This window comes from Scleropages formosus, chromosome 22, assembly GCF_900964775.1.
Source record: "Scleropages formosus chromosome 22, fSclFor1.1, whole genome shotgun sequence".
Classification (NCBI taxonomy): domain Eukaryota; kingdom Metazoa; phylum Chordata; class Actinopteri; order Osteoglossiformes; family Osteoglossidae; genus Scleropages; species Scleropages formosus.
This window is the reverse complement of record NC_041827.1, coordinates 2214461-2239311: the sequence shown is the minus strand read 5'-3', so window position 1 is coordinate 2239311 and position 24851 is coordinate 2214461. Positions and strand designations below refer to the sequence as shown.

General features: G+C 42.3%; 1 protein-coding gene across 1 annotated transcript; it reads right to left on the bottom strand.

Moving 5' to 3' along the window:
- Nucleotides 1–1037: 1037 nt before the first annotated feature.
- LOC108918198 (uncharacterized) lies at nucleotides 1038–24461 on the bottom strand. The gene is made up of 8 exons (XM_018725279.2): nucleotides 24259–24461; nucleotides 12023–12154; nucleotides 11230–11477; nucleotides 10724–10804; nucleotides 6711–6831; nucleotides 6561–6613; nucleotides 4159–4311; nucleotides 1038–2061 (listed from the first exon to the last, which is right to left on the bottom strand). Exons 1-8 carry the CDS (start codon nucleotides 24350–24352, stop codon nucleotides 1867–1869), a joined length of 1077 nt encoding a protein of 358 aa, XP_018580795.1. The 5' UTR covers nucleotides 24353–24461; the 3' UTR covers nucleotides 1038–1866.
- Between the last annotated feature and the right edge of the window lie 390 nt (nucleotides 24462–24851).

The window sequence follows — 24851 nt, the reverse complement described above, 5'->3', positions numbered from 1 at the left end:
AACTAACTGCTTTATGGTATTCTTTACCGACATGGGTAAATTGTGAAATTTTACTGCTCAATTTAAAACTGTCATCAGAAAAATTCCCCACTGAAATGTTTAGGAGGTGTGTATAAAACGTTAGCCGGGGCACTTGGAGCAGAACTGTTCTCACACTGCCTCCTCCTTTGTGGGAGGAATGCGGTTCTGTGAAATCGCTTGTTTTAGACGTTTGGCTACGTTGATCTCACTAGGAAACCTGAACTATTTGCTGCTTACTGTGCAGCAAAATGTAAACTATTTCCAATGTTGTATATAAATGCAGGCATGGATATTTATAATGGTTAGTACTTTATGACTATGGATAGAAGGCGTGAGCCAATAAAAAGTGGTTATTGGGGAGAAAGTAGCATTCTGAGTTTGCCTTCAGGATAGAGCACTATATGAGAATAAAATATTTATTATATTGCATTGCAACAATGATCTGCAAATGGTCAGGGCCTTGTTGGCTCCTGTGATTGCTCAACATGGTGCAGGTAAACAGAAGTAACTGCAACAGATGACAAAAAATTTGTCATTTTATCATGAGGTGATGATGACCTCAGATGATCTCACACCCAACAGCACTGATCTCTCAGGTCAATGTCATTTAATAACAAACTGGTCCATGTGAGTTAGAGAGATCAGCACTAGTGGTAACCATTGGAATGGAGTGGAAGTCCAGAACTTTCTTTTTGGGTACCTGCTAGTCCATTGGTCATCCACATCTCTCAGGGTACATAAACATTAGGGCTGCATCCAGAGTGTTTCAGGTGTCCCTCTGCACACTTCCTAAATATCAGTTCTGGCAGATCTCTTTGGTGCAGCACAGCAAGAGCCCAAATCTTTGGATAAAATTATTTAGTCTGTGTCACAATTCTCAGCACTTAACCCACAGGTGCCATGAGGATGCTGTGTGACATCCATATGCAGGCAGCATCCCACGGCAGTTGTCATATGATCTGCCTGATACTCGTTTGCTTTGTATTTTTTCTTAAATTATTTGTATATTATTATTATTTGGGTGGTTTTGGCAACCCTTTCAATGACACCGAGAGTTTATTTTTCTTCCTTCACCTCTCACATCCTGAACCTGTTAATGTCAGGTGTGTGAGACAAAGCACTGTTAAATAGCGCTGATATTGTTTAGGCACTTTAGGCCTAACAACAAAACTAAAGTGAATAAGACAAAAGTAACTGATAGCTTTACATATATACCTCTCTAACTGAATTTTGTAAACAGCCTACTTATTAACAGCAAGAAATCAAGTCAGCATGTCTGATGATTATAGAAGGTTAAGAAACATACAATGTTCAGACTTCAGACTGAAATACACAATTAAAAGGCAAAATCTTATGTTTATAACATTTTTCCATATTTTAGTGTATGTATTTACAGTGCAGTGGCATGTGTGGTACCAACAGGAGTGGATGAGTTGTAGTGGAGTCACTGAGGTCAGTTGTAAGCAAGGGAAGCAATGTCCAAAACATGGTGCAAGCCCAACGCCTCTGCTCACTGAGGGCTGCCTCCCACCCTCTCATAGCTCTCCACTTTTTATCTTTATATATCGGTCATCAAAATACATGTTACCTTCTTTGTCACTTTTTTCTTCATCGAGACTACATTTAGTTTAAACTATATTTTGTTCATCAGGCATCGTGAGAAAATGTAGCTATGCATATGTACGATGCCTTCAGAGAGACAGAGCACGTGTGTGTGTGAGTGTGTGTGTGTGTGTGTGTGTGTGTTGGGATGGACATTTGAATGAGTCTCTTATGTCTCGTGGAGGCTGGATCTATCTAAGGGAAGGGGATTCTTGGGAGTACAGGATGGTTCAGAGCGGCACTTCACAGCTCTGTGTCTGCCACAGGGGTCTTGGGACCCTGGTGGCCGTTGGTGGGGGGTGGCTGACTCTTCCCACCATCTGGAGACTCCCCGTTGATGCTGGGCTTCTCTGGAGGCTGGGGTTCCTGAGGGAGAGGGGCCACAGACACTAACGTGTTCCCCTGGCTCTCCACATCCACCTGGAAGGACTCATCAGCCTGGAGACCCAAGCAAAGCAGTGGCACAGGCATCACATGGTGTACATGGTATTCAGCAGCAGACGGTTCAGTTGAAAGACTCCAGCTGAGCCTATTCACACAACAGTTAGTTCAGGTAAAGAAATGTTAAAGTACTCGACACATGGTCACAACACTGGAGGAAAATGTCTGTGAAATGAATAAATGTAAATGGAAACAAAAGCCTTAAGTCTTTTTATTTTTCATAACTTGACCTCGGTCACTATCAGCTTTCAGGATATCATTTCATCCAGAAGTGCCCTAAAAAATGACCTTTTCTTGCCATAGGTCAGACACATAAGCAGTTAGATATTACTTACAAGGAGGATATTTTAGAGAAGACAGGAAAGCCTGAACTTTTGCTGAATCAGAACAACTTGAGCTGATGAATTCTCCAGGCTGTGGTGCCTCCAGACCGGGTGTGACCTGCTTTGTACTTTACTGGTTCCATGTTTTACTTCTACATATATTCATGTAGCAGACGCTTTTCTCCAAAGCAACATTCAGCTTTTGAAACAACGCAAAAGTGCATCACGTCAACAGCACTGGGGATCTGGATACAGACACATCATTCTTGAGTACAGCTTGTTACATGGCTCCATACAAACCAGTATACATTACATCTTAGTTAAGTGCCATCGACTCGGGTTCGAGTCATGGTGCCTTGATCGATTAAAGATCTAAAAAGAAATCGGCATTGTGCTAGTTTGGATACATTAGGTGAGCAGCTGCATATTGAGTTTTTATTTTTTTAAATCATTACTAAACAGAACATAGTACATGTTTATTGATAAGGTCAGGAGAGAAGTGAGGAAAAAAGAGGTGAATTCTTAAATGTAGAGCAAGATTCAGCAGTTCTGCGTGAGAGAAGGAGGTCATTCCACCACAGTGAGAACCGCCATGAAAACCTTCGCTCAGAGGCTCAGAGAAACAGCAAGCTGTGTTCTGCCGGAGGGAGAAATAACCCACACTCATGCGGCCAGTTTACGATTCTCTCACTGGGCGTGCGCTTGAGAACGACGTGTCTCCTCCTCTGCGATTTTTCCCTCACTTTTCCTTTTAATTACGGGTTCAAAGAATAGAAATGAAACGAAGAGTAACTTTAAACTCCCATGAGACCCATCATGCCTACGTGACCTTTTTTGAGACAAATGTGTCTAAGGCGTATCAGATGGAAACATGAGACTGTGTGCCGTTTGTATGTGCTTCCATTTCACAGATGGTCAGTTTGGCAAATGGTTTTTGAATTAAATCACAATCAGGTGTGAAAATTCTGTATGGACACATTTTCTACACCTCATGAAACCGTGCTGTGAATTTCCTGCATGTTAAAGAATTTGATGGGAAACCCTCACGTTATAACACCATATTCAAAAAGCTATTCTACTTGAAGAATGTGTATTGTTTTGTACACGTACATTTAGTTTATACCTTTTATCAAGGTGACTTAAAAGAGTCATATGCTCAGCAATTTTGTACAGCCAGGTAACTGTAACAATTAGAAGTAAGTACTTTGCCCCATGGTATTACAGCAGTAGTGAGGAATTCAATCCAGGTCCTTTTGATTGCAAGGTAACAGTTCCAGGCACCACACTACCCGTTCACTACTCATAGCCCCAAATCTAAATCCAGTTCTTAAACCATTGGGATGAAGATATCTGAGAATACTCATAACCAACAGCCATTTACACACACTGTGTGAACCACTTGTCCCATACAGGGTCACAGAGCCTAACCCAGCAACACAGGGCATAAGGCTGGAGGGGGAGGGGACACACCCAGGACAGGATGCCAGTCTGTCACAAGGCACCCCAAGGAGGACTTGAACCCCAGACCCACTGGGGAGCAGGACCTGGTCCAATCCACTGCACCACCACACCCCCACAGCCTTTTACATTTACATTTATTTACTTTGCAGATGCTTTTCTCCAAAGCGGCTTACAATGGATACTATGTAGTGTTACTACCCCACACAACCTTTACAGTGAGACAGTTAATGACCCAGGCCCTTCTGTAAGGTGTGTTTGATGTAATCTTGGGAGAGGAGGTGATCACCATCTACAATGCAATGGCACTCACCAGCTTCATGGCCTTGGCGTTGCGTCCATGGTGATTCTTCAGCACGTACCCACCAATGAGCAAAGCAGCCAGCAGCAAACCAGCCACCAGCAGGGAGACCAGCACGGCGGGGTTATGTTTACCCCAGTAAGGAGCCGCCTCCTTCACCCTCAGCTGAACAGGAAACAGCAATGAGAGATGAGTCGGGTAAAACAGCGTGATTAAGACCATGACAAATAACATCTGAAAACAAGCAAAAAGTCTCCATTTAACTTTTCACCCTTTTCTCTGTCTTTGTAATGCACATTGGGCTGTATCTGGCAGTTCTTTCCCTCTTATTTCTGTACCAACAACATATTTATATTCAGTTCGCTCCTCGTAGACCTCAGTACTTCACAGCTTGCTGCTTAGCTTTGTTTGTGTTTAGCGAACCCTTTTTCATCTCTCTCTACTGAACTACAGCAGAAGTCTAATTTTTATTGCTTCCCAGAGAGAACCATAGCGCTTCTTTGCCTTACAGAACCGTATTCCCAGATGGAGCTGAGTTAGAACATTCTGTATTTTGGGATCTGGCTGTGCTCCAGAATGCACTGACATTCAGTGTGCATGTTAATAATCTTGTAAGCTACGATTGTGCTCAGAATTTTATTTTTAGGGCCTAACAAAGCCTGGTAAACTCAGCTAACACACCCTAAATCAGACAAACACCCTTCTAGGTTTCGACCATGATGTTATTGTTTAGAGAGCAGCTTCCCAAAATGTTTTTATTTTCCCACAGCATCTGTGTACAAACATATTGCTGTTCCAACTGCGCACTCTAAAGTGTGTCCCGCTAATTTGCGTTTGTGTCTACATTAAAACCGGATAACTGTGCTGAGGACTGCTTGATCCAAGTCCTTCCACACAATACAGGCAGTCCCTGGATTACAAACGAGTTCCGTGTCCTCAGTTTGTTTTTAAGTTGGATTTTGACGTAAATCGGAAGAGTTAGGTATGGTGGGTATCTAACGTCAGTTAGTCCAATGTTTGTTTTGGGATTATTTGGAGCTATACGTAGTATATTGTGCACATTTCTATGCATAAAAGACAATAAAGAAACACTTCCGGATACACTAAACATCTTTAATAATAATAATAATAATAATAATAATAATAAATGTAACTACAGTATTTGTAATAGAGAGAGACATAGAATGAAATAATAAATTTTACTACTGTCATGAAGAACAGAGGACATGAAGGAGGCTGGACCCAAGTGCAGGATCGGTTATTCAGAATCAAAGGTCTAGATGTGTTCTCATGGTCAGGGATGGGTGAATGCTCGGTCGGTCAATCGGTGAACCGAACAGAGGTGAGAATCCGAAATTGTGGTCGTTATCAAAGAGATGTGGAAGGGGACTGGGGAACGATGAGGGACAGGACTTGGAAAAGCAAAGTGAGGTAGGTTTGAGAACGCAGAGGGCGGTTTGTGTTGAGTGAGATTCTGCAACTGGGAAGGGGTTGAGAAGTGCCTTTTATAGGCGAGTGCTGCAATTGAAGCTGCTGGTTGAGGTGTGGGGCGTAGGTGTAACAACTACAGGATTTGTAACAGAGAGAGAGAATGAGCGAGAGTGTGTGTGTGCATATGTGAAAAACATTAAAGAAACTTTAATGTTTGTTTTTCCGATGTTCGTTGGCATTTCACATTTTTCCGATCGCTTTATAATTTCCACTTTAGTTTCAGTCATGATCGTTTTCCTTTTCTTGGATGCAGCACCATCACTTGCATCATATTTACTCTTTGGTGCCATGGTTAGGAGGGTAAAAACAAAAAAAAAAATTCAATCCAAATACAGTAACACACAAGTCACTGTTAACAGCAACTTGTTCCGACTGAAAAGAAGGAAGTCTTTGTCGTACCTTGGGGCTCACAAGCCCATGAACTGCTGAAGATGTGCAATTTTTTGATGCTTGAATTTTTTATATGATAGGCTTAATTATGAAGTTTTCATTTGATTGTTACTGATGGGTGACAAAAAAATTAACTTCCGGTCAGTAAGGGGGTGGTTTGTAACTACGGGTTGTACGTAAGTCGGATGTTCATAACCCGGGGACTGCCTGTATAGCAAAATAATGTCCTTTGCACCAGAGTTTGTTGATGCTCTGGAGTCATGTGGTGTAGACAGTAGCAGCAGGTTTCTTGGAATCATGAGAGGTTCCATAACTAGAACTCTTCCATGTTCCTCCACAAATAAAAAAAAAAAATGCTGTGGATAGAGGATCACTTGACACAATATGGCGTCTTATGCTCAGTGCATGAATATTCATAACATTTGCTTGATAACCAGTCCATAACTATTCTGCCAATCAAAATATGTAGGCCTCACTTTTTTCAGGCTATGTGTATGAATTCTCAACATTGAGCCTTTGCCATGAGGACATACCTTGTTTTTAACATCTTCTTTCTCAAACTTGGTTGCCATGGATTTTGCATTAGCTGCAAGCAAAGACAAAGCAGAATCTTATGAGAAGTTCCTGAAAAAATCTGATGTGTTGTCTCTTCACAGCAACATGAAAGTGGGATTAAAACAAACCTTCAACGGTTTTGCCGGAAACGAGAACTTGATCTGAATCTTCTTCCTGGAAGATTTCCAGCTTGCAGTCTTCTCTGCATAAATGCCTGATAATGCCAGCCATCCTGTTTATTGTATCCTCCTAAAAGGACAGAAACTATCGTTCAGACACCAGTACTCTTTATATTGTATTTGATTTAAAACATAAAAGTGATTTATGATGTTATTACAAAGTGTGAAAGCTATGTATTATTTTGCAGGTTGCAGGTAGGAGACATGGTTCAATTTTTGTATAAAACTGATGACACTGGTGAGTGTAAAAAATAGAAAGATAAAAAGATAGAAGAAAAGAAAGCCAGGAAAGACCAAGAGAGTAAAAATTTGAAACTTTCTTAAACAAACTACCCTCTGTAGCCAGTCCTATTGTTATTGTAGGTGACCTATGATTTCTTCCTATATATTTTGTTGGTACGATAACTGGATGAATAGAGCCCTCCACCCTCCATTTGGGACATTTGCGAAACAAAGTGTATGTTATTTTAAAAAACGATGTTATTCTCAAGGACAATCCTAATTTTGAAAATCAGAAAGAAAGAGGCTTGTCTTAGAGGTTACATGTCTATGTATCATAGACAATATTTTCCCATAGCATTTTCCTTGTCATAGTTTATTCCCATAAAAATCAGTTTCAAGTCAATGTCAATGGTGCAGTGCAGTGAAAACGTATCCCATTCCCACTGGATTGCCTTTTTCCAGCCAAGTCACAGCACTGTAAATCTCCTATTCCCAAATGTGAAAATTAAAAAAATATCCACCCATTTCCTATATACCCAGTTATACAGTACACTTATCCATTTGGAGAGCCAAGTGACTCAGGTAGGTTTTGGTTCAGGTCACTCTATTACTATCTCTCTCTGTCACACACATACAACCACAAAGACACAAGCACACACACACACACACAGACACAATTTAGATTCCCAAGTTCAACTATGGGAGAAAACCACAGAGTCTGCATACTCGAAATCCTATGTTAAGTATTAGAGCAGCTCTAAACACAAGATTTATTTTTTGTTGGGAAACCTGTCCAGGCCAAAGCACTAGTGACCGCAGACACTACAGCTCCAGTCTTTCCCAAGGCCTGACGCTCATATTCTTGGGCGTCCCACTGAAAGTGCTCAGGCTACAGTGTGGAAACAAACAACTGGAGTTCCTCTGGCAACTGACAGTTCCTCAGTCCCAATGGTGAAGTCCTATCAACCAAGCACATTTTGGGCCAAGAACAACATGGGAGCAGATCTCAGCAGCCTTCACATTCTAGGGAACAGTAATCCTCGGGGGTAAATTAAAAGGCATAAATCAATCTAAATTAAAAGCAATCTTTTGCTGGTCTGATTTTGACACCCCGAAGTCGGACTGCTTCTCTGAATTTGTCCATGTTAGGAGAAGCATTCACACTCATGTCTTATCAACCCTACAGTCTACAGAGGAGGGGTTCGCACTGGCAGCTTATGACTTGAGGGCAAAATTCCTATTTGTGTCTCAGAGGACATGTTGGAATGCTTTTGCTGCAAACAGGAAGGGAAAAGGAAGAGGGGACAGGAGGGAACTGGTTTGCAAGGTGATTGCCAACAGCTACCTAGCCCTAACCGTAACTTTCACCCTAACCTTAACGTCTAACCCTAACCCTAAACTTAACCCAAATCATACACTGCCTGCAGCCAAAGAACGTCTTTTGACATGTCTCTGTCTCTCTCTCTCTCTCTCTCTTTCTCTCTCTCTCTCTCTCTCTCTCTCTCATTTCATTCCTGGTTTGGCACCTCTCCCTGTCTTTTACAACATGTTGTGATTCTTCCCATGTAAGATTCAACTCCTTTAGCTCACATATGAGAGTCTTTCTCCAAGTAGTTCTTGGCCTTCCCCGTTTTGTCTTTCTGGTTGGAGTCCATCCGAGTACAACCTTTGGGATACGTTGCCGGTCCATTCTTAGTACTTGCTCAAGGCATCTCATCCACCGGTACTTGATGTCTTGAACCACACTATACCATTTGTTCTCCTCATGCAGTTCTTTATTAAATATCTTTACTGGCTAGAATACACCACAAATTCTTCTGAGACAGTTATTTTGGAATGCTTCTAGTTTCTTCATGTCACTTTGGACCACTGAAAAATTCAGAGCCAAATAACAAGACAGACTTTACTTTGCTATTAATAAATTCTAACCCCTGACAGCATTATCAGAACTGACAAAACTTCCCATATAAGTAAATTCCTCCTCCTTTTCAAGTGGGGCACCATTTATCGTCACTGGTGTATTTCTAATAGGGTTGATGGACATGACTTTAGTCTTGGAGGTATTGGTATTTAGACCAATTTGTTTGGCATATCTGTTCAGTCTATTCTTGCAGGTGTACATGCTTGTAGGTGAGTACAACTAGATCATCTACAAAAATCTAGGTCTTCTAATTGAGAGAATGGAGTCCACTGGAAAGGTCTTGGACTGTCAGCTGTTGTCATCCACATGATCCAGTCCATAGCAACTAGGAATAGAATTGGAGAAATGATGTAGCCTTAGTATATACCTGATTTTACAGGGAACCACTCTGTTAATTGTCGCTCAAGGATAACACTGCATTCAAAGTCTTTGTGGAATAACTTTATCGAGATTATATTCTTTGGGGGAACTCCATAGGACCTTAGAATCTTCGATTGAGTATCCCAGTATAGGCTGTTGAAAGCTTTTTGGAAGTCAATGAAATGAATGTACAATGGGCTATTCCACTCTATGCATTGCTGTATGATGTTTCTCAGGGAGAATATTTGCTCTATGCAGCTTCTGCATTTCCTAAACCCCGCTTTTTCTTATCTTGGCTTGCCATCAATAGCTGAATCAATTCCACCCAGAAGAATTCTGCATAAAACTTTTGATGGGATTGAAGGCAGTGTGATGCCAGTCGCCAGTTAACACAAACTTGGAGGTTTCCTTTCTTTGGAAGTTTGGCAATAAGTCCTTTAGACAAGTTAATAGGGAATGCATCTTTTTCTCATGTATTTGAGAAGAGGTCTGTGAGTACATTTATTGACGTATTTAGGTTGGCCTTTAGCGTCTCTGCATAAATGTTGTCAATGCTAGGAGCTCAAAGCAGTTTTTCAGTTCTACTGTAAACTCTTTGTTGGTCTTTGGACATTTCAGCTTGGCAATGTCAAGATGTTTCCTGTGCCGACTTTCCCATTTAGCTTTGCATAGCTTCAGCTCGATAGTTGCTTTCACTAGATGGTGGTCGCTGTAAACATCTGCCCACGAAATATTGTAACATTTCCTAATGATCTGTGCCATTTACCATTGATCACTATGTGGTCAATCTGATTGGTTGTGCAGCAATCAGGTAAAAACCAAATGAGCTTGTGGATGTCTTTGTGTGGAAAGATGGTACCAGTATTTACGCAGTTGTTCTCCAGACAGAAATCTACAAAGCATACACAATTTTCATTTATTTCATTTATAACTTGTATCAGTCATTTTCCCTTAAAACTAATTTTATTAGGCTGGTTATGAAAAAATGATTTACCTCCAATCCCACAAAAACTGAACACTATGTTGAGATAGCACAAAGCAGGTTACTGTCTCTTTTTAATACTTGCAAATTCTTCCTCCTAAACACACACACACACACACACACACACACACACACACACACACACACACACACCACACACACATACCCACTGACCTTTTTCTATTGCCAGAGGATTTGATCAAAATACATTTTAGTTCTTTATTAAATCTTTGGTGATGGATGAAAACCTTCTTTTCCAGAAAGAACTACAATGTACTCCTCATTTTCTAGGAGAGTATCTACCATGCTTTACCTGGCTGACTTTTACATATCGTAGTCATTCTATTTTTGTTAGATATTCAGTATAGGAGATAAGACAGCAAAGCAGGTGGCAGACACATTGATGAAATGCACCATCAGACAGATAGATGAGTATAATGTGCATGCTGGAAGTTTGACAGACCCTTCAACACGTACACAACTGGATTTGAATTTTAGGTTCAGCTTCACAGCATCTCTGTTGCTGATCTTCTCCTTGTCCACACATACAATTTCAGCCTACAAACAAAAAAGTTCAGCCTGAAGCTAAATGATTCATGGTTATTGACATTACCAGTTAACCAGACAACAGGTTGTGACCAGAGACTAAAAATGTATTCAACCTGCAAATGATTAATTTTCAGCCAGTAAATCAGTTCAACCCTCAAATACAACTGATGACAGAACACGATTTTTAGTGTAAGTGGTATGCTTTCAATCTACTTGTACTTTAAATGAATTAATTACATATATATACACACGTCACAGAAAAAAAAACAATCTTAAAGCAGGTAGCATTAAAAAGTCAATATAGTTCAAAATCAAAAATTAGTATAGCACCTGTAAGAATATATAATGAACAGCCAATAGCTAATAGAGCATCTAATAAAAGAAAGGTATAAATAACAATGTACATTTTTAGTAGCGAATTGAGAACAGCTCACCTTTGAATTGGTTATATGGATTTTATCAAGATCACCTGGGATTGTCCGCCTGTCTTCTCTAAAGGGCTTCACTGTTCCAGTAAATACTCGGCTACCATGCTTTTGGATAGTGGTCTCTGGACCCTCAGACTGCCTCCAGGTATCCTCACCTCCAGGGGGTGGTGTGACATCCCAGAAAGTAGTAATCATATTCATAAAAGTGTACACTTCAGTAGCTACATCACTGGGATCAAATAAGTTCACTTTTCCTGTAACAAAAAAGAATCAAATCAGTGTTTTTCGTCACAGAGCACTGAACTGTCACATACTGCTTTATAAGAGCTTGAAAAGGATGCAGTTCATATTTGATATGGACGATATTTCCAAACAAACTTTGTGTTATGTGCTAATTTTCACTATACAGTAAAAATGCTCTTTAGACAGCTGGTAGTGCAGTGGTTAGAGCTGCTGCCTCTAGACCCAGAGATTGTAGATTTAGATCCCACTTCCAGCTATAGTATTCTTGAGTGAGATACTTAGTCTAAATTGCTCCAGTAAAATACCCAACTGTATAAATGAGTAAATAGCTCAACAACATAAGCTGCATTGGAAAACTGCCAACTGAATGAGTAAATGTAAGTAAATGTGAGATGTCCTTTTGGAATTTGGAAAGGTCATCCTCTACACTACACAAAGGTCATCCTCTACACTATTATTGACTGCCCAGCTGAAAGGCATCCTGTAACAGTGAGGAAGGCCAGCTGTGCTATTACACGTGATTTCTGACAAGAATAACACTTGAGCTGGATCTTACCTGAGGATATTATACGAGTGAATGAACCTTCTCCGTCTCCTCGAAATATCTTTGGCTTGAAAGTTATACTAAACAACTTGTCAATTTCTTCTTTGTCTTCGAACGTTAGGAAATCTTCACAGACCACAGCATCTGAAATAAATTACAAGAGTACACAGTGTGAAATTATGAACAATACCATGCGATTCATGACATATGAAAGAATTCAGCACTTTTAGACCACCTGTGACTAACATGCAGCGCAAAAAGAGAAAAACAAAATCAAAAAGTGAAAAAACTGCTTCGTTTGTTGGTAAACAAATTTAGAATATGGTTAGCAATAGTTGAACCATATATTTGTACTTTATATTGATTAACTAAAAATTTTACTTAGCATTCTGTTCCCTTTGCATTTCTGTTAACTGTAGTAAAAGTTTTTCTACCATTTGTTGTTTAAAGTTACGAAGGTGTAAAGTGTGGAGTAAAACACTATAGATACAGAGCAAGCCAAAACTGTACAACAACATTTTTATTCTGTTTAGGTTTAAGATGATTTTTTTCGCTACTCTATGTTTGTTAAGCTGATACCACGCAGAACCGGAGAGGTGCTTTTAGGTGTAGGTTTGATTCTGGCTCAGGGTGTGTGAAGCTCACATGTTCTCTAAATGTTCATGGCCAAAGATGTAAAAAAGAGAGGAAAAATTAACAGCTTTGGTACCATCTTTGACCATGAAAACCACTCGAGTGGTCACTGTAAGTCTAATCTCACTTGATAGCGCTTAGTTCCCTAAGATCAAATGTAACCATAAGCTTTAAATCCAAAAAGTATTGAATTGAACAAATTGTACATACAGTGTGGTTTTGGCACATAGAGTTAAATGGTCATAATGTTTAATATAGGTTCATAGCAATGGTAGAGAGGTAGGCTCATGGAGAGGTGGTTTATGGGCCTAATCGGCACTGAATGGCGGGTCGATGGCACACACCCCCTCCCTACCCCTGTACGTTCACCCAGAAAGTACAGAAAGCTAGGAAATGGCACTATTGCTTTTCCCCTTTGCCATGTGGACAACATGTACAGTGTAAGTACAGGGATCTGTATCTGTGTCCATCTTTCCGGTGTGAGCATTGCTCAGCTCAGCACAGTCCACACCTGTCCATTGCTAACTTGCGTGTGATTACAGTATGATATAGGTCACCCTACCAGGAATATCTCTCAGAGCAGTTGCTAGGATACTACTAGGATAAACTGATTATTTTTTAATTCACACCTCTGCTTAGAGACATCAGCTGGCAAGGTGTAACTTGCCTGACAACTTTTGCTTCAGAATGGTGGTTTGGCACTTGGGCTGTGTTGGGGCTGACCTGAAGCTGCTTAGGACAACAAGTTCTGGCATCGATACATAACTTATAACAGATAATGGCCAATATGCTGAATGATATTCCTGTCCTGTCCAGGCCTTGTAAAGAAAAAAAAAGCCTATCCCAGGTGCACCAAGTATTCTCTCTCTGTGCGCATCCACTTATTTCAATAATTTCACAGTTTTTGCGGTGTGCTGAGATAAAGGTAATTCCATTCTTACCCTACGACGCCACGCGTCTAAATTCCCATTAAAGCACTTAATAGAATGAGCTCTCTTTTTGTTCTCAACTGTAGCTCTAACTTTGCTTCTAAATTAAGCTTGGCATATTAGGACTGTTAATATATCAATGCTCAATAAGTGTCATCAACTCTGCTGCACGGTGGAACATGGTAATAGACCTCATAAGGTAAATTCTTTGCAAGTTTACTAAATTCTTGAAATGCACAAGAGTCAGCTGAACACCTTTCTGTTCCTTTTTAACTTTAAAACAAAAGTTCACACACACAGGAGATGTGCACATATCAGCACATGTTCATGTTTATTACCTCGTCACTAAATAATGTGAAAGCCATTAGATATTTTTGATTTTCTTCTAAGGGCTAGATTTACAGTACAAGACTGGTCTCCTGTAAAACTGGAAGTACATGTTGGGAGCTTTGGACTTTGTTGATGTCCTACAAGAACTGCAAGCCTTCGATGAGTCTGATCGCCCTTGCACTTGTCACTTTGAACATGCCATTGTTGTGATAAACCCATTTATACGGCATTGTAATTTCTACTGTATCACTCTTATTTTGGCAATCAAGATGCTAAAAGGTTTTGCACTGACATCGACAAGACTTAGTCAATCCAGACACCCTTGCAAAAACTCTACACTCCTCCACCTCTAGCCACTTGGTTTATTCCACAAAAATAATGCCAAGCTGAAAGTCCAAAGGTTCTCAATGAGGTTAAATGAGCTTCTTCTCTTCTTCTGAGCTGCTGAATTCATTGTAATTTTTACTGTCTCACTTCAGGGTTAGTACTTTGCTAAGGATACCGCAGAGAACTTCCTAGCTTTTTCTCTCTCTCTGCCCTTTATGGCTTTTCACTTAGCCCACCCGACCTCCAACTGTGAAACCCTACCCTCCTTCGGTACGACACCCACACTAGTTCCCATCTGCTTTCCAACAAAGGGTTTGCTGTGGGACTGTGGAGTCACAAGGTGGAAAGCCAGGGATTGCAGTGCATGTGTGTACGTGGGCAGTCGCCAGCTGCAGCCCCATGTGCTGCTGAGTGGTCTCCTGTTTCCTGACCTGCACATCTTAGAGGAAGGATGGAGAAATTTTTTTTTTTCTTTTATGAACAGCTTGAGGAACATTGTAGAATCCAGAACATTGCACAAAAACCCAATTCCGACATGTCTGTTCTGAAAGCCCAATTCTGCGTTAATTCCTCAATATTTCACGATCAGTTATCTGTGCTGGAGAAGTTTCAAGCTGCTTCAGTTTTCAAAGTGAATGTAACTTTGCCTTTAAATTCATATTTGTTCATTTAGGAGATGCTTTTCTCTGTAGAGGTCTACAGCTCAAAGTAGAGAAAGTATGTTTCAAAAGGTAAGGAGCTTGAGAAATCTACACTCAAGTGTTGAAACAGAGTTATTTTCTCTGATACCACCTTTTCCCTTGTGCACATTGCAAGAGTAGCTCCCAGTACAATTGAGTCTGACTGGCCATACTAATATGACTGTGACAAATAGAATGATGCAAATTTATGGAACTGTTTGGTTGGAAGGAGAGGAGTGATTCCAAAAGGGATGTATTTCGAGACAGGTTTTGAATGCAAAACAGAATCCAGCAGCTCAGAAAGAGAGAGGAAGTTCATTTAACTTCATTGCAGCCAACACTGAGAATTTACCTTATGAGGCCTATTACCATGTTGTTAAATGAGAACTGCATCCTTAGGCTATTTTCACAAATCCAGTTTTAAAAATTTTACCAAAATTTAACCAATTTTATCTTCTATTCCCATGTGCACAGTAAAGTACATGGTATTTTGTCTCTACAAGAGTTAAAGACAGTTTAATACTGTCCCGTATAATGACTCATACATCACTGTGCCACTGTCTCAGAAAACAGGTGTCCACTATTTGGATCATTTTCACAACATTTATGCTAGTTTTTGTGTTTCCACTGTTTGAGATCATGGACAAAAATAATAGATCATGACAGAAGAAGAGAATAAAAAATGAGAATGAAGAAAAAGAAAAGGGCAAAGGTGACAAGAAGACTTAGTGTGTTGCTTAAGTTGTACTTAGCATGATTTCTCCAGGGTCTACGGTTTATTGGACAGCTGGGTGAATGATTATAAGAAAAAAATATTAAAAAGTTTTTAAGTTCTTCAAAGACATTTACATGTATTCATTTAGCAGATGCTTTTCTCCAAAGCGACGTACATCTTAAAAAATACAATGTGTACATTATATTAGCTGGAAAAGACACTTAGATGCAGACGTGTGATTCTTAAGTACAGTTAGTTTGTTTCTTTCCACCATATGAACCAATGTTCATCACACAAGTAGCTGCATAAAACTTTATCAGAATATCGACGATTCCTCATCACATCCCTAATTGATAAGGTTGGGAGGTTGTTTCACCGCAACGGAGCCAGAACCGAGAACCTCTGTGCTTTACCTTTCGGGCGTGGGACCACCAAGCAAGCAGAGGTGGAGGAGCACAGCAGTCTGGTTGGGATGTAGTGGATGATCAAGTCCTGTAGATATCTGGGAGCAGTTCTAGACTGATGCATTTGTAGGCCATAACCAGGGTCTTAAATTTGACCCGAGCAGCTATAGGAAGCCAGTGCAGAGAAACAAGTAGAGGAGATGCATGGGAACGCTTCGGCAAGTCAAACACAACTCGTGCAGCTGCATTCTGTATGAGCTGTAGAGGTTTGATGGCAATAACAGGAAGGCCACATGAGAGAGTTGCAGTAGTTCAGACGGGGTATCGCCATGGCTTGGACAAGTAGTTGGATAGTCAGTTGTGAGGCAAGGATGGATCCTGCGGATGTTATGCAGGATTTATCTGCAGGTCTGAGTTGTGGAGACTTGCCCTTGAGCTTTTCCAAATGTCAGCTGGAAAATATGAATTGCTGGATATCTTTGCAGCACACCTTGTCATCGGCGGTATTTTAGACTCATGAATAGGCAGTGAAACTACAAGGCAGAAAGACTGAACACCCATTCACAGATGTAAAAATGAAGATGAAAAAGGAAGTAAGTCATGAGGAGTGAAGAAAGAGAAGAGACAAATCAAAGAATTAGCTATACCCTCAGAATTATTTGTACCACTCATGTTGCACAGAAACAGGATTGATATCATGCCTGGATCGAAATGAGGTTTCATTGAGGACTTATGGAACCACAAACATCGTTAACAATAACGCCTGCTGGAGAAATTATGGTGTCCGTTATGGTTGATTTATTTGTGGCAGCATATGAAAAACTTTTGGTCTATCTTTCTCTTTCAGATTCTGTACCCTTCCCCCCTAAATATGAGACAGGATCTCCTTCAGGAAATCTGGGGAGATACGCTTCATCTGTTATCACTTGCTTGCATGTTATTAGTACGGTCCCAGAGTCAAACTGTCAACATTTATAATTCTCTCATACTCCTCCATTAGCCCCCCCAAATCACTGTATATCCTGTAACATTGTCTGTTTCTTCCTGCTAAAAACTGTCACAGACATTCATTCCCACAATGCAACATTCTCAGATGAACAATTCTTTAAATGCATCTGTGAGGTCTGCTAGATAGTGAAAAACCAAGCTGAAGCACGTAAGCCTTTATTATGGAGAGAGAAGACAGACACACAGGCCTTCACAACATCCAGAGCTCCACCACTGCCTTAGGCTCACAAACTCTGAATAACCGCTGAGACACGGAAGGAGATTAAAGGAGGAGAGCCGAAACTTCGGAGGAGGCAGGTGGAACGTTTGGAAAGACAAGTTATGGATATCAAGGGCATGGACACAGGAGGAATGCAAGGATACTATTAAAAAAGACATAGCTGGAAGCATTTTCTGTATCCCTTATACATTATTAGTGATACCCTAGGCCTCTTGTGTTTGACAGAAACCTGTATTTTGGTACATAACCAAGTCCAAGTCAGAGGAGAACAATGCCATGAAGCAGATGTATAGTCAGTATAGTCTCCTGGAAGCTGGGGTTGGATAGACAGAGAGAGAAGACATTTTTAAGGGTCCCTCCTTAGTGCTCCATCTGGAAAAAGAGTGACTGCTAATAGTGTAGTGGTTAGAGCTGCTCCCTATGGACCTGAAGGTTGCCAGCTCAAGTCTCACATACTGCTATAGTATCCTTGAGCATGGTGCTTACCCTAAACTGCTCCAGTAAAAATTGCCCAGCTATATAAGTAGGTAAATAATTGCAAGTTGCTTTGGAGAAAAGTGTCACCTAAATGAATGTAATGTAAATGCTGAACACTGAAGTCAGTCTATGGTTAATACATGATTGTTAACATACTACCTTCTAAAAGGTAATTCTAACAGTTAACACACTACAAGAGTACTATCTTCTGAATAACAGACCTAAGCAGCATCTACAGCTATCATATTGATGTGAGGCTGTGGCTACATGGAATTGGCACCCAACTACAGGTTGTGGAGCAGTTTAAGCCAAAAATGGAAGATTAATCTCGAGAGCACATACCATCAGATAGCCTTAGGTTCTATAATCTTTGGAATTTGGCTGGGACGATTGATCCATCCGATCACTTGTAAGACAGCGCTCTGTCAAATACTCCTCATTCTTATCTCTTTTATTCTCTCAGCGAGAAGACTGTATAGTGATGTATAAATAATAAAACATATAGATTTTATTACTTTTTTCATACCACAGTTATGCTCAGCCACACTTGATCAACCTTATTATTTTGGGAACCTCTCCATTTCCTCTTTCCCCATCAGGCCTCTGCTGCTTGAATTTTCTTTTCCAGGAGGCCATCTTTCATCTCTTCCACACTTCCAGTTTGAGGGTTTGGGGAAGGGAAACAAGCAAAAATCCCCAGAAAAGAGGAACAGAGAATGAAAATAGGCAAAGGGAAGGAAAAAACCAATATAGTCAATGAAATGGAAAAAAAGACATGAAAAAAGCTCCAAGAGTTCCTCCCTTCCCTTTGTCTTGTTAATGCGGCTTATGCAGCCAGCAAAACAGAGCAACAGGTGGACATCAGCTCCACTCTCCTCCAGACCTTAGTGGCTTGTGCAGCATCCCCATCACCTCTAAGAGAAATTACTCCATGTGGCCCTCCACTTACCCCTCTCAGGTTTACCTTGTACCCAGCCCTCCCACTGATAGATGAGAGTGAAAACTGACTGGAAGTCTTTCCCTGCCTAACCTTCTGAGAACAGTGGCCATGGGAAAGCCTTTGACACCCTAACCCATACATCTGCCCCACGACATCCTGCGTGTTACTCCCATCCCACTGCAGATATCCGCCTTTCTCCTGCATCCCCATCCGCCTGCCTGCATGACAGGGCCTCTTCACACACACTCATCAATCTTCTTGTTGTTCTCAAAGTGTTGAATCATACTCTTCACTTGTGCACTAAATGTAATTTGGTTGGCAGAAGGGGTATTTTTTACACATCCTTTATTGGTGGGGATGTTATCCAGCTAAGGTCTTTGTACGTACTCTAATTCTGGCTAGTCCCAAGACCTGCAAAATTTTATTATTGGAAAAATCTCTGGCTGGCTGAAGGACTATTATTCCAAACATAAAATAGGGTTTTGTGCAGAAAAAGAAAGTTACTCTGTTTGATTCCCTTTTCAGATTTTGCAGGTAAAATCTGTTCAAGTCTGAGCTATTTCCGCTCTTTTGAATAAGTGATTCCTTAAAATGTGTTTAAATCAAAATACTAAAAAAAGAAATTAGCAATAGTTTCAGATATTACTATAAATAAGACATACAAACATCTGCTAAATCATTCCGTGTTTTGACAAGTCTTTTCCACGCCTTCTGTGAGAGTGCTGAAACTATCTATTTTCTAAACCTTTGCAAACCATGCAGACGTCTGCAGATAATCCGAAATCACTGCAATTGTTTGCAAGGTAATTAGACGGATGTCTAGGCAGCCGGTTTCTTGTCTAACTGTGGCGTGGCAGTCTGGCAGGGATGATGTAAAGGATGAAACAGAATTGTGGAGTGAGATTTTCTTGACTTGGGTAACATACACGTGCTGACAGCATGGCTACTTGCACCCGGTCTGGGAAACAAAGTCTCGTAAAAGACCCTGAAAGAAATGCTGCACACGGGCACATTGTAGGGGCTGACAAGATGCAACCATGTGTTTTCGATTAAAGTGTACTGAAAGGTCCCGCACATCAAGCTAGCCCTAATTACCGGGAGAAATTACTATCCTTGGGCTAGAATGGCCCGTCTTGACAGCGGGTGCAACCAGGGCACGTTACATCTGTTTTCCTCCCAGAGGCAAAGAACCACAAAAGAGCTCTTCTGATATGGAAGGAAGGAGGACCATTTGAGCCAAGGTCTTGTAACAGGACGATACCGCAATCCAAAACCAGTTGAGTCCGTGACGTGCGGAATTTCCACCACCGCTGGTCTGCTGTTCAACAGTCACCTCTCAATCTACTGATATGTATAGATTTTTAGATCAGTACAAAAAGCGCTGTTTCGCTATGTTGTTACTTGTCTTGCTGTGTAATTGATAGATTTTTTGAAGAAAAGGCTAAAGTGCTTGAAACATGTTTCTCTGTAAGGAGAAACATTTAACACGGAAGGTCAAGTTCTGCTTTAATTGCCACCAGTGAGCTGTGACCTTTCTCTAATGTAATTCTTTGAACGTACAAGCAGTAAATGTTTAGCGCTCAGTTAAGTGCTATAAATCTTATTTATAGGAAGATCTGATTGGATTATGTTTCTGCTGACTGTGCTCAGTGTAAATGCCAGCCATTGTTAACGTTTCGTTTCATAAGAGCACTGCTGTGTTCCTGCATATATAGACTTTAACTCCTCATAACACACTTCAGGTTTCGCCAACACTGCTGTACCGTAGCTGTAGTCCCACAGCATCAACCAGCCATTTCCTCTCAAATATAAAGATTTAGCAGATGTTCCACAGCTTCAGAGACCAAGAGCACTGGAAACAAAATGTTCACCCGCAGCAGTTATGAACGGGACATGTAAGCATTAACAACTGCCTGCAATTCATTAAGGCCGTTCAGCAAATAACGTTTGATTCTTAGTGAAAGTGAGCTGATGTCCGCTTTCATCCCAGTAGACTGCAATGTGTGTAAAGTGTAAACCTTCAGCCGGTGTGAAGGGAGCGCACCTCTACGGTGTGGGGGTAGGAGCTACAGTGGGCTCATGAGGTTATTGGCCCTGCCTCCTGCTCCCACGAGTTCCCACTGTTCACAAGTATATAACTGAAAACATAGTTTAAAGGAATTCCTGTGGAATTTAAATTATGTGGGGGGTGTGGTGGTGCAGCGAGTTTGGCTGGGGCCTGCTCTCTGGTGGGTCTGGGGTTCGAGTCCCACTTCAGGCATGCCTTGTGATGGACTGGTGTCCCGTCCTGGGTGTGTCCCCTCCCCCTCCAGCCTTGCGCCTTGTGTTGCTGGGTGAGGCTCCTGCTCTCTGCGACCCCACTTAGGACAAGCGGCTTCAGACAATGTGTGTGTGTGTGTGTGTGTGTGTGTGTGTGTGAGACAACTGAAATTACGAATGTAACAACAAACAAACAAAAGAATGAATCGGGTGTGTGAATGCGAACAAAGGGCAGCTGGTCTATAGGAAGCAGGGATGAAAGACCTGCACTGGTGCTGAGATGGGGAATTATGGGAGGGGAAGGTGTTTTGACAGGACGTGGTGGTCACTGGCACGCTTCTCATTCGGAGTTACTGTACTCCCACTTCTGCCTGCAACCATAACCACACCCTAACCCTTAAAACTCCTGAATTTTAACTCCATATAACTGGTGCACAGATGACAAGTGTGATCTTACTGCTTATTTACTGTTTGTTTGTTTTATCCACAAGAGTATCCATGCTTTGACCGCAGCCCTGCCCATTCCGGAACAGTCACACTTGTTTTATACTTAGAATAGTGACTCATCTCTGACTTTGGCTCAGGGGATATGGTCTCGGGGGTTGACTCACATAACCACATCTCCAGAGAAGACACCCACCCTCACCAGGAGGTTACACACACAGGCAGCCAAATGTGCAGAAGCTCGCACCAGGAGCTCTGCAGGGCCTACATTTTATTTTCCCTTCTCATAATCCTGAATCCTTTTGAGACTTATCTCAGTGCTTCTCGAATAGTGGAAGACAGAGCAAAAGAAACAGAGTCCTCGGGAACACCAGTCCTCAGTACCTGTCTTAGCTCTCGCAATTCCTAAAGGTGCACCCACTTCTCCAAAAAGAGGCCATCATGGATGCAATCAGTCCTGTGATCGATTTTGATCTGGGTCCCGACACGCCAAGGCTCACAGGCAGGTGCAGAAGGCTACAGCATTCCGTCTTTTCCTCGGTAGGAGCCGCAACACAGCTTCAAAGAGCTAAAATCCCCGTGCACCTCGCCGAGACCCACAGCATTAAAACCATGACCCTGTCAAAAGGAAATTAAATTACCCAAGCAAAAGAAACGCTTGTATTCCGAGCTAAATATGAATTCACAAGCACATGACATGGACTGGCCTCCAAAAACAGAACACATGTATCTGCCATGAAACATTAACCCCAAAAACAACCCGCGGGAGATGGAGCGGAGCCTCATCGTGTTCCTCAACAGGCCTCATTGTCTGCTGCACATACGAAGAGCTGATCCTCGGAGCTCAAAGGTGTTGTTGCGTTGGCATTTTAGGCGCGGCCCGCATAGTCCTGCCTTGAAAATAAAAGCATCCATCATGTCGGCTTAAACCCAGTGACTCTTATTACAACCCTGCCATGGCTGTCCTTTGCTGCTATGGGTGACAGAGGCATCCCTTTGAAAGTGATATTTTGGCAGGTTAGCACGCACATACACGCACACACACGTTCCAGTATGAGGGGCACAGTTCTGTCCATGGTGGAGGAAGGCCGCGCTGCCACTGCGTCGCCTCAGCTCCTCCCCAAGTGATTCCTGCGCAGCGCCACAGCTGCTGAGCTCCAGAACGTCCCGAGAGCCCGGCCCAGAGCTCAGGATCACTAATAGGAGGGTTCTTGTGGTCGCCGTTTCTTCCAGACTGCTAAAGTTTTCCATTGTGAGAGACACTGGGAACACACAGACCGTACTGGTTGTATAATTTATTCCTCTAGCCGAAGACATTCTCAAGAAAGCCGCTGCCATGGCAACGGTACAGCTTGCACTGTTATGGCTGTGTTGCGGCAGGGTTGCAAGAATGTTGGAACCTGGTTACGGGGCAAGCTGGGGTTTCTCCGATGTTTGGACCACCCTCTCTATTTCAGTTGCATGAAGGCCTACAGCAGCTCTAGGAAGTCTACCTGGGCTGTCAGCTTTTTGATGAAGACTCTGACAATGAGGTTGGGTTGTGAAAGTGTTCACTGGTGGCTGGGAAGGTAACTCATTATCTGATTTGCAAATTAATAGCCATAAAGTAATAACTGGATTACTGGGACTACATTTGCAGATGGTATGTTTAGAAGAAAAAGTCTGTTCTAAGCAACTGCTGGAGCCTTCTAATTATACAGCCAGTGCTGTGGGCATCTGGGCAGTCTGTGTGTGTGTGTGTGTGTGTGTGCGTGTGAGTGTGGCTACTCCTCCTGTCCCTCCTCTCTCTCCAGATCTAGTGCCATAACAACCCACTACGCAGCTTGATCAACTCCATGTGTCCCACGCACCCTTGTCAAGATCCTAGCACCTCAGACCGTTCTGCAGCCGAACCCCTGCACCCGCACCGCTGGTGTCTGGGATGTGGAAGCGGAAGACTGTTGTTTGCCACAGGAGCTTGACCCCACCCACTTTGCATTCACAGATGCTGCAACCCAGCAAAACTCCTCACACACACACACACACACACACACACACACACACACACACACACACGGGGCTAACCCCAGAGAATGTGGAATCTTCTCTTGCTGTGATGTCTGGGGCCAGGTAAAAAGTTCTCAAAGCCTTGGCACTTCGGTGCTGGCTACAGCTCGGTGAGTTTACATTTATTTAGCAGACGCTTTTCTCCAAAGCAACATCCAATGGACTCTATGCAGTGTTATCAACCCACACACCTTATTCACCAAGGTGACTTACACTGCTAGATACGCTACTTAGACACTGGGTCACTCTCTGTCACTCACACACTGTGGGTGAACCCGAATAGCATGTCTTTGGACTGTGGGAGGAAACCAGAGCACCCAGAGGAAACCCACAGAGACATGGGGAGAACATGTAAACTCACTGTGGCATCCATATACCATGGGTTTCATATATCTCGAACAGCAGCCCAGTGAAACAGATTCTCTGAACACATATGGAATGGTGGAGCTTTCCTCTACACTGCAGCCAACACCCTTCTCAGCTCCACCCATTCCACCCTCCACATCCAAGCAGTAATCGAGCTCTACTTTCAGCGCGCCTCTTTGTCTGGATTTGCTCCTCAGTGACTCGTTCTTTCCACATCCCATGCCGTGCACGTACTACCCACAAGTACCCACGGCAGAGTGCAGAACACAGTGAAAAGGCACAGAGAGCTGTCAGTCACGCAGAGATACACATCTTACTCTGAGCTCCAATCCAGTCTGAGAGTTCGGTGAAGCTTTCTCAAGAGGAGAGCTCCAAAGAAAGAGCGGGAAGAACATGGAAGCATCTACACCAGTCCTGCTCCAGGATCTGGCAAAATGAGGCAGGAGTGCAGGAAGGAGTGTGATACTCACTGCGAGAGAGGAGCGCCAGCAGAGCCAGAGCGAGGGCCAATGTTGTCCAGGTTCCATTCATTCTCAACGCAGGGGTCACCATCCTTTTCTGCATCTGAGGGTACGAGCGCGTGTGCGTGTGTGTCTGCGCACCTTCCTGGGTGTATGCTGGTGGGTCGAGGTGGGAGTGTCCCTGGCTTCAGGGTTTCCTCTCACTTTCAGAGGGGCCACCAGGATAAAGCTCAGATTGTGCTTCTGCAGGGTTATATAGCCCCCGCTGCTTTGCTCCATTTCCACACCCCCTTCTCAGATGCTCACTTAACCCTTCAGCTGTGTCTCATTTCCCTTCTGAAGGGCACAAGCCAGAGCCACAAGCGATGAAGCGAAAGCGACTGCTAGAGGGACAGAGACGGTGTGACGGAGAAACTGACCGATGCCATTTCTGCCTGACTTTGTACTGCATGTGGTCATGAATTGTTCTGAACACTCATGAAAAAAACTTTCACATTTCCTCTCCGTTTTCTCACTTTACATGTTATCTGAACATTTCTGCAACATTTTCATTAGTTAGGCTTGAGAATCCATGCCTCCACTTATTTCCACACAAAGCATCT

Coding starts and splice junctions, on each gene's coding strand:
- LOC108918198 (XM_018725279.2), bottom strand. CDS start 24,352: ATGCAGAAAAGGATGGTGACCCCTGCGTTGAGAATGAATGGAACCTGG. Junction 6,614..6,710: donor TTCCGGCAAAACCGTTGAAG/GTTTGTTTTAAT, acceptor CTTTGCTTGCAG/CTAATGCAAAATCCATGGCA. Junction 4,312..6,560: donor AAGAAGATGTTAAAAACAAG/GTATGTCCTCAT, acceptor TTTCCTGTTCAG/CTGAGGGTGAAGGAGGCGGC.